This window comes from Punica granatum, chromosome 4 (assembly GCF_007655135.1).
Source record: "Punica granatum isolate Tunisia-2019 chromosome 4, ASM765513v2, whole genome shotgun sequence".
NCBI classification, from domain to species: Eukaryota; Viridiplantae; Streptophyta; class Magnoliopsida; order Myrtales; family Lythraceae; genus Punica; species Punica granatum.
This window is the reverse complement of record NC_045130.1, coordinates 21,904,633-21,918,943: the sequence shown is the minus strand read 5'-3', so window position 1 is coordinate 21,918,943 and position 14,311 is coordinate 21,904,633. Positions and strand designations below refer to the sequence as shown.

Here is a 14,311-nt window from a genome sequence, read left to right as displayed (position 1 = left end):
TCTTGCGTTGAAGGCCCGAGCCATTCTTTGTTGATAGCATTGTCCGTGGCATAGCGCTTTCAGCCTCTTCTCATCAATGAAATTCAACTATTCGTACCGCTGTTTTGCCCATTCTGCTTCTTCGAGTTCGGCCTCAGCAAGAATCCTCATGGAAGGGATTTCTACTTCGATCGGGAGGACGGCCTCCATGCCATAGACTAGCGAGTACGGGGTTGCCCCGGTTGAGGTCCGTATGGATGTACGGTACGCCAAAAGTGCATAGGGGAGCATCTCGTGCCAATCCTTGTAGTTCACCGTCATTTTTTCGATGATCTTTTTGATGTTTTTATTCGCCGCTTCCACCGCACCGTTCATTTGGGGACGGTACGAGGTGGAGTTGCGATGTCGGATTTTGAATTGTGCACAGAGCTCATCGATGACCTTGTTGTTCAGGTTCTTGGCATTGTCTGTGATGATTGTCGCAGGGACCCCGTACCGGGCGATGACATCGCGCCTGAGAAAACGAGCCATGGCTTTTGCGGTGACTGACGCGAGAGTGACGGCTTTGATCCACTTGGTGAAGTAGTCGATCGCCACCAAAATGAACATATGTCCGTTAGATGCTTTGGGGTTGATTGGGCCAATCACATCCATCCCCCACATCGAAAAAGGCCATGGTGCCGTCATGGGGCGCAATTCGTTGGGCGGCGCTTTGATTTGATCGGCGTAAACCAGACATCGGTGGCAATGTCTAACATGCTTCACACAATCAGTCTCCATGGTGGACCAATAATAGCCCAGGCGCATGATCTTCTTAGTAAGCATGAGACCGTTCATATGAGGTCCACAGTTTCCCCCATGCACTTCCTCCATGAGACGTCACGATTCATGTTCGTCGATGCACCGGAGGAGTGTGGAGTCGAAGGAGCGGCGGTAGAGTATCTCGCCGCTCAAAAAGTAGTGTATCGCGAGGCGTCTGAGAGTCTTCCGATCACGGCGGTCGGCGAATGGGGGGTATTGGCCGGTTTGTAGAAGGTTCTTGATGTCTTCGTACCATGGCTTTGCCTCGGAAGCTTCGATTGAGTTGCAGTGTGCCGGTCCTCCGGCTATCTCAATCCCGAGGGGCTCGATAAGGTTCTCCCTCGTGATGCTCACCATGGAGGCGAGCGTCGCAAGTGCGTCCGCGAATTGATTTGTCATGCGCGGAGTATAGGTGAACGAGATGTCCTCGAAGTTCTCGGTTAACTTCTCGAGGTACTCGTGGTACGGCACCAGCTTTGCGTCCTTTGTCTTCCACTGCCCCAATGTCTGGAAGATAGTGAGCATGGAGTCACCGAATACTTCGAGCTCTTTTACCTTGAAATCAATCGCCACTTGTAGGCCGAGAATACATGCCTCGTACTCAGCCACATTATTGGTGCACGGAAAGTCGATCTTTGCCGCTACCGGGTAATAGCGCCCGTCCGGGGATATTAGTACCGCGCCGATGCCTGATCCCATGGAATTGACAGCACCGTCGAAATACATCTTCCATCCCGGCTCCTCTCCCTCGTCGTCTACTCGGAGGATCCCCTCATCCGGGAAGTCGGGATTAATCGGTGTGTGGTCTTCAATTGGGAATTCTGCCAAATGATTCGTAATCGCTTGCCCCTTGACCGAAGTGCGGGACACGTACTCGATATCGTATTCCGTCAATTGACAACGCCATTTGGCGAGGTTCCGCGTGGAGGAGGGACTGTCGAGTAAGTACTTCAAGGGGTCTGCCTTCGACAGCAAGCGGACCGTGTGATAAAGCGTGTATTGTCGGAGCCTTTGCATGACCCACACCAATGCGCAGCACATCTTCTCGATTTCCGGATAATTGGACTCTCCATCGGTGAACTTTTTGCTCAGATAATAGATCGCGCGCTCCGTGTGCGTGGACTCCTCCTCCTGTCCTAGCATGCATCCTAATGATTGGCGGCGTACCGTTAGGTAAAGTACGAGGGGACGACCCGGTGTAGGCGGGACCAATACCGGTGGCTGGACCAAATACTCCTTGATGGTGTCAAAAGCCTTATGACATTCTTCGTCCCATTCGATCGCCGCGTTCTTGCGGAGCAAGCGAAAGAGTGGTTGGCATTTGTCTGTCAAGTTGGCAATGAATCGTGCAATGTAATTCAATCGCCCTAGGAAGCCTCGTACTTCGCGGACCGAAGACGGCGGAGGAAGCTCCTTGATCGCCTTAACTTTATCGGGATCTACTTCTATGCCACGCTCGCTGACCACGAATCCTAGTAGCTTTCCCGATCGAGCGCCGAACGTGCATTTTGCCGGATTAAGCCGAAGCTTGTACTCCTTTAAACGATCGAAGAGACGCTTCAGATTAACGAGGTGGTCCTCTCCTTCTTTGGACTTGGCAATCATGTCGTCGACGTAGACCTCGACTTCCTTGTGCATCATGTCGTGGAATAACGTGACCATGGCCCTCTGATAAGTTGCTCCGGCATTCTTGAGGCCGAAAGGCATGACGCGGTAACAAAAGGTTCCCCACATGGTAGTGAACGTCGTCTTGATCTTGTCTTCCTCGGCCATCCGAATTTGGTTGTACCCGGAGAAGCCGTCCATGAAAGAAAACTGGGCGTGGCGCGCCGTGTTATCGGCTAGTATGTCGATGTGGGGCAAGGGAAAATTGTCCTTGGGGCTGGCCTTATTGAGGTCTCGATAGTCGACGCAGACTCGAACCCTTCCATCTTTCTTCTCCACCGACACGATATTTGCCACCCATTCGGAATAGTTGCAGACCTCGAGAAAGCCTGCGTTGATCTGCTTGACAACCTCTTCCTTGATGCGGAGAAGGAGGCCTGCCCGTTGTCGTCGCAGTTGTTGCCGCTTGGGCGGGAATTTTTCCGTGTCTAGAGGAAGGAAGTGCTTTACTATCGACGGGTCTAGCCCCGGCATGTCGGCGTAGGACCAGGCGAAGACTTCTTGATACCTTGTCAGGAAGTCGATCATTCGGACCCGTTGTGTTGGGTCGAGGCTCGTAACGATCTTAAGGACGCGGGGTTCCTCTTTAGTACCCACGTTGATCTCTTCTGTTGGCTCGAGCGAGGTGAGCTGGCGATCCTCGAGGCGGCGCAAACTCTCTTCTATCTCAGGCACAAGACTGTCTTCGTCGAGCCCTTCCTCGAAGTATATGGGTCCAAGCTCTTCGAGACATTCTTCGGATGTGTTCGAATCGACGCGTCGAAGATTTGGATTCGAGTGGAGCCTGGAGAATTTGAAGGAATCGTCTTAGAAAGAAAAATTTAGAATGACATGAATAAAAGAGCAAGGAAGGGAGAGTGGAATAGACAAGGATTCAAAAAATGCATATAGGGAATTCATTAATAGTATGGATCATGAAGCTATAACAGAGTTCCCCCTTCCGTCGTGTGGCCTACGGCTACGCCGACACGCGGGACACATCTCATACATAGATAAGTCTTACACATCGGCGATCATAGTCGAATAGCGCAGGACTGAGGTCCAGTTGTTAAACTCCTCGTTTTCCTGCGCCGGGCGGATGTGAACCCCTGAAGGAATCTCCTCGGTGACGGCGTACACGGTTGGCAAGGCGTCGGTCGTGTCATCGAAGTCCGAGGAAGGGCCGTCAGAGGTGCTCCCGATGATGAGTGGAGGTCCCGGGAAAAAGTGCGATAGCAGGGGGACTGGGATGCCCCTGTTGAGCCTACCATAGTGCGTGGCGAGGCGGTGGAGATGGTTGCCCCGGCGGGCCTCAACGATTTCATGGCAGGAGGGGCGAAAGCCAAGTCCCCTCCTGTGCTTGTACACTTCAACTTCAATGGGGCGCTTGATTCCTTGTCCTCGCGCCCCAAGGCCGGTGCCGGGAATGTAATTGTAGCGCAAAAGGACCTTCCCTATCATGCGGTCGGTGCGGGACGGCCCGACCTCTCCATAATCCCGAATAACGGAGATGGTCCCGAAGGAGTGGAAGGGTAAGTTTTCATCGTCCCCGACGCTGATGTAGGGAACCGCCGTCTCCTTGTAGATGGCGTAATCCTCCTCCCCCTCGACCGTGATGATCTTTTCCTCGACGATGAATTTCACCTTCTGATGTAGCGAGGACGGAATGGCGCCGGCCGAGTGAATCCAAGGCCTTCCAAGGAGTAGACTGAAAGCGTTCGGGATATCCAACACTTGGAATGTGACGCTGAAGGAGCATGGGCCGATATCTATGAGGAGGTCGATCTCCCCGTTCACCTCTCTCCTCGAACCATCAAAGGCTCGGACCGCTGTTTTGCTAGGGCGGATGCGGTTGAGATCCACATTCATCTGCTTCAAAGTGGTCACCGGGCATACGTTGAGCGCGGAACCGTTGTCGATCATGACCCGGCCCACGTTATGGTTGTTGCACTTGCAAACGATGTGCAGTGCCCGGAAATGCGCGCATCCTTCAGAGGGGAGCTCATCGTCCGAAAACGAGATGGTGTTGGAGAAAATAGAGTTGATGGTTTCCTCTATCCGGTCCGGGGGCGTCCCTCTGGGGACTTGCGCAGCCGTCAGGACCCGCATGAGGGCCTCCCTGTGAGGTTCTGAGTTGAGTAGGAGGGCGAGCAACGAGATGTGGGCCGGAGATTTGGCCATCTACTCTACCACCTTATACTCACTCGCTTTGATGACTTTCATGAAGGCTTCGGCTTCCTCTTCTGTCACCTTCTTGGACGGAGTAAGTAGGGTCCTAGACCTCATCTCCTCTTCAGTAGCGAGCGCCTTCCCTTTGTCGGTGGTCGCCGGGTTCTCGTATAGCCGTCCCGAGCGGGTTATGCCCATGACGCCGAATTGTTGCTCGAGACTCCCGACACCCCCTTCATAGGTCCAGGGGACCTTGTCGTCCGAGTATGGTTCTCGGGCGGGAATATCTATGACGAGCGGGGCAGGCGGTGCGTCAATCCCGGCGAACCCAACTGCGGCTTCTGCGGGTATGTACTCGATCACGAAGGGGGAGGAACAACCTTGCTCGCCTTCGTCCTCCCCTGATGTGCATATGGTGATCATGTTGATGGAGGGCCCCGGAGCCGGTCCATGGTCGGGGAGAGGATTAGCCTGTACGTTCGGGGGTTTTACAGCATTGAATACGAGCCCCTTCGCGTCGATCATCTCTTGGATCCTCTCCCTCAATCTCCAACAAGTGTCTAGGGTGTGTCCTGGTGCCCCCCGGTGGTATTCGCACTTCTAGCTTTGATCTTGGATGGTTGGATCGAAGCTTGGGCCGGGCGCTATTGTTCCGATCTTATCGCGAATTTGCCGGTAGATGTGGGAGAGCGGAACCGGCAGGGCCGGGTATTGTCGGCGGGGTCGCGGTTGTGCTGTGCCGCCCTGTTGAGCTTGCGGGGGGAGGGCCCGCTGTGTCGGCTGAGAAGTCCTAGGACCCGGAGGTTGGTATTGAGGAGCTGGAGATGGAGCAGGAGTATAGTGGTGGACAACGGGCGACGACACCGCAGGTAGGGGTGGAGGCGGTAGTGCGGAATAGTAGATTGGTTGGGTAGAGGCTTGGGGCCGATATTGAGGTGCTTGCGGGGCATAGGAGGGAGCCGTGGGAGGCACCGCCGCGTAGTTCATCGAATATTGCTGAGGGGCCTGTTGGGCCGTGTTGACGGTATTCACCGTAACTTCCTTTCCCCTTCTCCCGCTCGAAGATGATGATGTCGTGGGGACCTTCTTCGACGACTCATCTCCTTTGCTGGTGGGGTCTTCCATCCTTCCGAGCTTGATGCCCAAATCCAGCTTTTTACCGGCCTCGATGAGGTCGGAGAACGACGAAATGTGCGCTAACAGGTGTGAATAGTACACTCCTCTCAGCGTGGAGTGGAACAATTGGATCTGTTGCGCCTCGCTGATTGGAGGGATGTGCTTTGCTGCTTGGGCCCGCCACTTGGCAGCATACTCCTCAAACTTTTGACCCCTCGCCATTTCTTTCGTGCTTAACTCCAACAGGGTGGGAGGCGTTTCTGCGCAATACCGGTACTGGTCGGTGAACTTCCGAGAGAGGTCCTCCCACGTTGGGATGTCTTCGGCCTTCAGCGACATGATCCAATCGAGGGCCGATCCTGACAGGCTATCCTGAAAGGAGTGGATGACAAATTCCTCGTATTCCCAATACTGCAGCATTTTCCCTCGGTAATGGCGGAGGTGGTGGCGCGGATCCGTCGTGCCTTCGTAGGTCTTGAACTCTGGAACTTTGAACTTCGGGGGCAGACGCATGCCCAGGAATAGGCTACAGTCACCATAGCGGGCGTCGGGACGAACATCGTTCGCTTGCAGGGCCCGTATCGTTTCCTCCATTCGCTTCAGCCTACGCTCCTGTTCGGCGTCGGCCTCGGGGAAAAAGTGCGTCGGTGAGGCAAATTGGGCCGCATTGGTCGGTGTGCCCGATTCGTGGAAGGTGGTGTTTATGGGAGGCGGTGCCTGGTAGGAGAGGCCAACGTGATGCTGTAGAGACGGAAAGGGAGGGAGCTCCGTGGCTTGAGGATGAGTTGGAGCAGGTGCGGTGGTTGCCGGGAAAACCGTCGGCGGAGGCGCCGTGTAGATCATAGCCGGAGCCGGTATGGAAACAGGAGGAGGTGCAGACAGGATGTGCTCCGCGGGTAGGAAGGTAGCCGGTGGAAGAGGAACTACCGAAGGGGCCGGTGGTGGCGGAAGTTGACTAGTGAAGGGGTGGACCGTGGACGTATACAGCGTTGGCGGTGCGGGAGCCTCAACGTTCTCCGGGGCTTGGGTCGGTGGAGCCCACGGGGTTGGATCGACTGTTGGTCCCGGTCCCGGGGGAGGAGTAGAACTCGAGGAGGCCCGGTTAGGTCCTCTGAGCAAGGCGAGCAGCTCCGCCATATTAGTGGCCATTTGGTTGACCGTGCCCTCGAGGGCCGCAATGCGGGCTTGGTCATTGGTGGCGGCGGATGTTGGTGAGGCCGGTGGGAGAGGTGCCCCTGAAGGTGCCGGGGGCGGGAGATGCGTCGGAAGGGCGCCGGGGTATGCCGGGAGTACGCCTGCAGGAGTAAGAGGTGGCAGAGTGTGTGTCTGCGGTGGTTGAGAGAGGGTCGGGACCGAAGGGTTGACTTCTTCGGAAATATCGACGTGATCTCCTTCCGCCATTCTGAGACGTTGACGAGTCGGGTAGCGGTGTGACGCCAGTTGTGATCACCTGCATTCCAAGGGTGCATAAGGACAGACACCGATAACTCGAGTGATAAGTGCGGAATTAAGTAAAATGACAAAATGTATGAGATGCATGAGCTTTCAAAACACTAATGTCATTACATTGATTAGCTCCAAGTTCCATGGTTTTACAAAATAGAACATTCGGGAGAAAAGAAAGGAACATAAACGTAAAGCCGACATCCCTTTGCACTCGGTGGCCGCTCGAAAGTGGCGTGGGTCCGAGCGAGGGCAAAAAATGAGTGCGCCTACTAATCCTAAGGATGGGCGAGGTTGCGCGCCCTCTTGTGCACTCGATCCAACTCCGCGTCCAAGCGGGCCATCTCCCGGTCTAAGTGTGCGACCCGGGCGCGTGCTCGAGTCAGCTGTGTCTGAACCTCCCTGGAGTCCGCGACCTCTGCGCAGGAGTCAACAAGCTCGCAACGGAGCCTATCCCGTTCCTCTCTGACGGCCTGTAGCTCTGTGTGCATGGCCGCTTGGATAGAACTTTCGGCTTCGGGGGCGAGGGTGGATGTAGCGCGGGGAGTCGGGGCGGCCTGAGGCCGTTGTGGTGGTGTTGATCCTTGCGGGTAGAACCGGGCCACGTATGCTGAGGTGGCAGAGAATGTTCGCTGTATGGTGCTAGCATCCCGCTGATGGCGGATCTCCCGAATCTGTAGGAATCTATTAGGGGCCGTGGACGTGGAGTTTCCAATTGGATGTTGAAAGGTAGGCGGTCCGCCTCGACGGGAATGTCCTGTAGGCCGCCGAGTTGTCTGATTACTCGACTGGGAAATACGAGGGTGCTCCCCAAATGGCTGAGGAGGGGAACTCCCACGATTCCGGGACATCCTTTGATCATGGGGCCGCCGGGGTTCCATCGGGCGACCCAAAGGAACCGTGAGGGCGTCAGCTCGCGCCAAAAGCGCCTCCATTCCGAGAAGCTGTGCTCGGGAGGTGGGATGACCGGCGCCAAGCGTTCAATCAGCGAGCGCTCGTCGGCGATGTAGGAGAACGGATGTGACGAGCAGAACAGGCGGATATGTGCTAGAAGCCAAATCTGTAGCAAGGGCGGAGATCCTCTCATCCTTCCCCGTCGAACCTCCCTAACATATCAAGAGACCGAACGGTCTCGGCTAGCAAAGCCTCCACATAACTATGGCCTCCTACCGCTTGGAGGATGACTTGGGCTATAGCCCCGTCGATGAGGTTCGGTGAGTACGGGAACAGGAGGGTGCCAAAGACCAAGAGCAGGAATCCATGGCAAGCATCGCGCTGATAGGAAGCCGTAGTAGGCGTCATTGCGCGGAGGAGTGTCCAATTAAAGAGCCACGCAATCCTAATGCCTTGATCCCACCTCTGATGAAGCTCCTCGTGGATATCTTGAGCGGGTATGTGGAGAAGAGTGGAGAGCTGACCCTGGATGGTTGTGAACGGGTTGGGTCTGAATATGCCTTGGGTCGTTGTGTGCACCCGAATTTAATCTCGTCGGGGCACGCATGCGCGCGCCTAAGCAAACGCGGCTTGGGAGTGTCCACCTTCCCGGGGATGCGCGACGGACGCACGTGAGAAGGAGTCGCCACTTGCCATTTTACGACCCGAAGGTCGAGGGCCGGCAAGTTACCCGGGTCTAGGGGTACGGGGTACTCCTAAATGCTAAGGCAATGGTCATACGGAACCGAAAATTCCGAATTCGGGGATTCTATTACGTGCGGGCCTATATCCCGCACGCCCTTTCGGTACTCTAGCTTGCTAGGCTTGCCATTTTGTTTATTTACCGCGTGATTTAGGGTCGCACTTGACTCGCCCGTTTTGACACCGTAAAATCGATGAATCGATTGAGTTGGGCCAAGAATCCGAAAGATGAGTAGGCTTGTGAGTCAAGGAATCGGTTCGCTATCTTAGCGTTACAGTTCTTCGGACCGTGACGGTCGATTCCCTGCGCGAACCAAGACCATGATTATTCGAGCTTACTCATCCCTTGGTGACGATAGACCGACTTAACCGACTCGATACTCGGACCTCTTGCTCACCGATCGGGGGATCCTTACAAGTATATGAATAAATGTACAAATAAGATCCTCACAACGTACACTCGAATGATTACAGAATACAACTGAATGAAATAAATGGATCCCGATCGGCTTACATTGGGCCAATATTCCACTCCAGCTCACCGTGTGTTTCGAATAACCGATAAACAAATTAAGGCAACGCGGGCTCAAGGAGCCAGGGGTCGGGTCCAATCGAACCGACGGTTTGCAGGAGAACCGATTAATTTCCACTGTAACCGTTGGACCGATCGAGCTCCCGGGTGATATCTAAACACGTTTCACGCGCTCAATCCGAATCTGCCTTCCACATAGGCCGTATTCGGAGTGTGACGGTGAATCGAGGCTAGATCCCATTCCGCACTCGGGTTGCACGCGCTCGGTGAGTTAAGAGGCGTTGGACCTCGTGTTCGGTGATTTGGGGCGTTGGACCCCGTGCAATACGTGACCTATGGGTTCGGGCCCGAACCGCAATAAATCATCAAAAGCAAGAATAAAACAGAAGAAAACTGATATAACTGACATAATACAGAAAGCAACTGACAATTACTAATAAGTGTCGATGAATACAAACGAATTATGTATTAGGCCGAATATACGTAATTTAATCAGTTATTATCCGTGGTTGATTGGCAAACAATGCATCTAACCTAGGCAAACATAGAGGGCGGGCTAGGATAAGGTTCTAAGCCAATTACATGTGTGTGTTTGTTTTATGACTCTCATTCAGTTAAGTGTCACTGTGGTTTCACCAAATTAGCCAAACTCGTGTTTTGACTGTAGATTGGGATCTATATTCCCACCTATCCATTATCTAGGATTCGATTAGGCCGAATGTACGATTAATCCGGTTGTTCGTGTTTTGCAACTGAAATAAAATGTTTCCCACCGAATCTACGATAGAAAGAAAGAAACACCGAAAACGAACGAAATGGACCACGCGAATGAAACTCGCACCCGAACGGGTTGTCCTTTCTCGTTCATAGCTCTAGATGTTTCCAACTCCCTAAAGCCTAGGGTATCGGTGAATCACGGAATGACGACTATGCCCTTGGATAATAAAATTGTAATGTTCGTGTATAAATTGGAGGTCGTATTACGCGAAGGAGTCTAAGAAGGATTCTCGTGCCGCGACTCGGGCCGCCTCAAATCGGGCCCAGACTCGAGTCATGGCACGTGAGTACTCCCTAGACAACAATTCTATTCGCGTTACGCGACTCGGTATTTTAAAATTGTGGATTTTTTAATGGAAAAGGGCATTCACGCCGTTCCGTAAATCATCGATGCGTTTACAAGTTAATGACCAATTTACCCAATTATTTATTCCGAATGATTTAATTAACCAAATAACACGTTCCGTTTCCCCGTTTGTGAAATTATTCGATGAGGGTGACCTTATATCGTGGGTATTATAGATTTAATGGATAATGATCTGAAATCGTCGCGTCTATCATGCGATCCTCACATAGCCAACGATAAAAATATCAATGCACTCAATTCCAAGAAACGACCCCGAAACGGCTAAGGAGGTCACCCTAGACTCGGGAATGGTTCGGGGGCATTCGGCCAATCCCGAAGGGGACAAACCGAATGGTCTCCCCAACCCAACTCGAGTTATGGGCGATCTCCCACGCCGATTCTAATTATTTCTTACATGCATAATACATCGACTACGGTAATATTGCAAATTTCAACCGAATCAAAATAGTCACAATCGTGAATGCGCAAACGAACACGTCAACATGCACAAACGAGGCATTTATAGGAACAACCAAGAATAACGTTGACCCATGCGGTAGTGAAACGGAGGAACACGGGAACTAACCCCCTCGGAAAGAGAGAAGCCTCCATGGACTCGTGTAGTCAAAGGGGGCTCTCGGTCACCTTTCTTCAAAAGTGACCGTGAGCCCTCATGGCTCACACGAGTCCAATGGGAGGTTCTCCAATCCCGAATCGAGCTTTTTCCCGTCATGTTAGTACATTATACATGGTACATGACAAAATAACGACAAAAGGGAACGGGGACCGGTTAGTTTCGAGAAAGAAGAGGCGCCCTAGCCTCGGAAAAATCATGGAGGCTCACGGGTCGCCCCCTCAAGGCTTGACCGTGGGTTCCATGGTTCGGCCGTGACCCGGGTCTCTTCCGTCTCGACCCACATCGTCTCCCCTCATGAGATACACGTTCATCAACTTATAGGCATGATATAAAAAAAGAAATAAACATGGAACGTTGTATGGCATGCATGGGAAGTTCGGATCTAAAGGAAAAATGACATCTTGCATGCATTCCGGTTATTTCAAGACTTCATTCGCACTTCATACATACAAACATCGAAGATTCTAACCCTCCTAAGTTGTAGTAAGATGTTACCTAGCCTCGGTGTATGAGGGAAAGAGTCGGGGAAGCGGCCACGAGAGTCGCAAGACTCGGTTTGGGGTCGCGGGTGGAGTGACCCGAGAGGAGGACAGCCGCGGCAGTCTCGGGAGAATGGCTTGGCACGCGAGCTCCGGGCACGGCACGGTGTAAGGTCGGGCTCGTTGGACTCCTAAGAGGCGGATCTAGAGGAGCACGGGCAGACCCGAGCGTGCCAAGGCCTGAATAAACCCGAAAACGTGAGAGAAAACTCGGTAAAAATGGGGAAAACCCGGTTTGAGAGAAACGGGTGAATGGCGGTTGTGCACGGTTGATCGGCCCTCGGATCGTGACCACCTCTTCACGGGGGAGGGTGAGGGTTGTGAGGAACCCTTTGAACGTGATGGCACGACTCTCCGAAGTCGTGGGAAGAAATGGCACGTCGAGGAGCTCGGTTGCACGCGATTGACGTTATCGGGACCCGACTCTCTTCACGGCTGGAACGTGGTGTTGGGGGCTTCAAATCGAAAATCTAAGCCCGGAAATGGACTTAGGGGGTGGAAAATATGTAGGCTAGGAAGTTTGATGATTTTTGGCTTAAGTCGGGTCGGGTGGTTACCGGAATACCGGGTGGTTTTCCGGTGATTTTAGCCGGTTTCGGCCTTAGCACGGGCTGAACGAAAGTGAGGGGAGGGGCTGGAGTTTGAGAGGATTTTAGAGGGAGATTGGCTTGAGAGAGAAGGAGAATGAAGAAGTGTTTAAGTTAATGACCAAATGGACTTATAAATGCAAGCTTAATGACAAGATTGAGTGAAGTTAAATGCAATTAAATGGTGCTTAGGGCATCCGAATTTCTTAAGAGGGATTAGGGAGGGGAAGTTGTCTTAAAAAGGTTGATGGGAAGTGATGGATGGAAGAGTGGAGTTGATGGATGGAAGAGTGGAAGTGATAGGAAGTGATAGATGTGAGGGAAATTTGAATTGTGTGGTGGGGGGTGCTTGGAGCCGACGGTGGGAGGGAGGAAGCCGCGGCTTGAGGCTGTCCAATCGGAGCCGAGGGTTGAGCCGTGGCTTGGGGTTGAGCCGCGGCTTGATGGCTTGGCTTGGTTGAGCTGTGGGTCCCGTCTGATTGAGAGAAAAGCCGGAAAATGCTTGAAACCCGACTGAGCTTGCATCCGACCTCTGATGTCCAATTAATTTGAAGATTTAGAATGCTTGAACGACGAGGATTTGAATGAGCCTAATATCGCCATGCGTAGTGTGGACCAGCGTTCGAGCGGCTCGGCGCCTCGAAAGTCGGTTTTGCCCTGTTTGGACGTTCGGAGTGGAATTTAGCGCCCCTCGACCCCCGATTGTTCTTTGTGCATCCTTGCATTTGTTTTGGCGATCCTTTTGCCCCGTGAGTGATTGTTGGCTCGTCGTCCTCGGTCTGGGACCGTTGGCCCGGGAGGACCTAGGGACCTTGACCGGGATTTTCTCAGTGTGCCGTGCTCTTCTCTTACTGTTCATGACCCCGTGCCCGCCTATTTGCCTCCGATTGTCGGATGATGAATAGTGTCCCGGGCTTCGGTCGAGAATCCTCGGTTGGGAAGCCGGTGGGCCAAAATGGGGTGCTGACAGTCGTGGGTGTGGGCCTCTGGATGAGTGCCGTGTATTCCTCGATCGTAGGGGCTAACTCCGTCCCTTGGAAATTGAATACCGCGTGCTCGGGATCCCAAAGTTCGGCGGCGGTCCTCAGAAAGATCCAGTCTACCGGAGTCTCGGTGAGCATGACCACGTCTCCGATGATGTCCTGGATGAATGCGTGGTCCACCAGCCGGAGAGTCCTCTAGATGCGCATGATGTCTTGCCTTGGCGGCGTGATTGCTTCGAGCCTAAGACTGGGAGTCGGGCGGTCCATCCTTACCTAGATGGAGGAGATGCCGGCTTAACGTTTTTAGAATCAAATCAATGTAGTGTCCTAAGTCTTTTTTTTCGAAAGAATGTATGCAGTGCGGAAAGATAAACTATAGTTGTGTTTTTTACAGTATACATCGCTCTTTCTTACAAAAACAACAAAAATGCCCGTCCTAAAAAAACTACGGGCCGACTCAAGGACTCGACTTTGGGTCGGTTGACGGCATGGAGGTAAAATTGGTCCAGCATGACGGTCCCTGTGTATGCATGGTTTTCGGTGCTACTGAGAGAACCGCTAACTAGAGATGGGGGCTCCCGACTCAAGGGTGTGAATTCCTTGAAATCGAGCGAGGATCTTTGGGGGCCGGTTCGGTGGCATAGCCGACTCAATCCGTTCCCTTACTCGGAACCTCTGACTAGCCTAGCTTCCTATATTGGTGTCCGTGGGATGTCGAACAAGGTACCTAAGAAACTAGTATGATGTGCAATGCATGTGCGGGAAATAATGGTGCGTAAAGTAGGTAAGCGGAAAATGCGAAAAGCGATAAATAAACAAGCAAGCAAGGCAAGCGGGAACGAGCCTGAACCCTCTAGATGTCCCCAGTGGAGTCGCCAAGCTGTGCGCACCCGAATTTAATCTCGTCGGGGCACGCATGCGCGCGCCTAAGCAAACGCGGCTTGGGAGTGTCCACCTTCTCGGGGACGCGCGACGGACGCATGTGAGAAGGAGTCGCCACTTGCCATTTTACTACCCGAAGGTCGAGGGCCGGCAAGTTACCCGGGTCTAGGGGTACGAGGTACACCTAAATTCTAAGGCAATGGTCGTACGGAACCGGAAATTCCGAATTCGGGGGTTCTAT

The 14,311-nt window shown here is 53.1% G+C and overlaps 1 protein-coding gene across 1 annotated transcript in view; it reads right to left on the bottom strand.

The window, feature by feature from the left end:
* The window catches only part of LOC116204231, a 42,005-nt gene extending 36,989 nt beyond the window's left edge, over positions 1-5,016 (bottom strand). Inside the window, exon 1 of the mRNA XM_031536313.1 lies at positions 4,706-5,016. Coding sequence (XP_031392173.1) covers positions 4,706-5,016 — 311 coding nt within the window. The remainder of the gene's footprint in view (positions 1-4,705) is intronic.
* Positions 5,017-14,311: the final 9,295 nt, after the last annotated feature.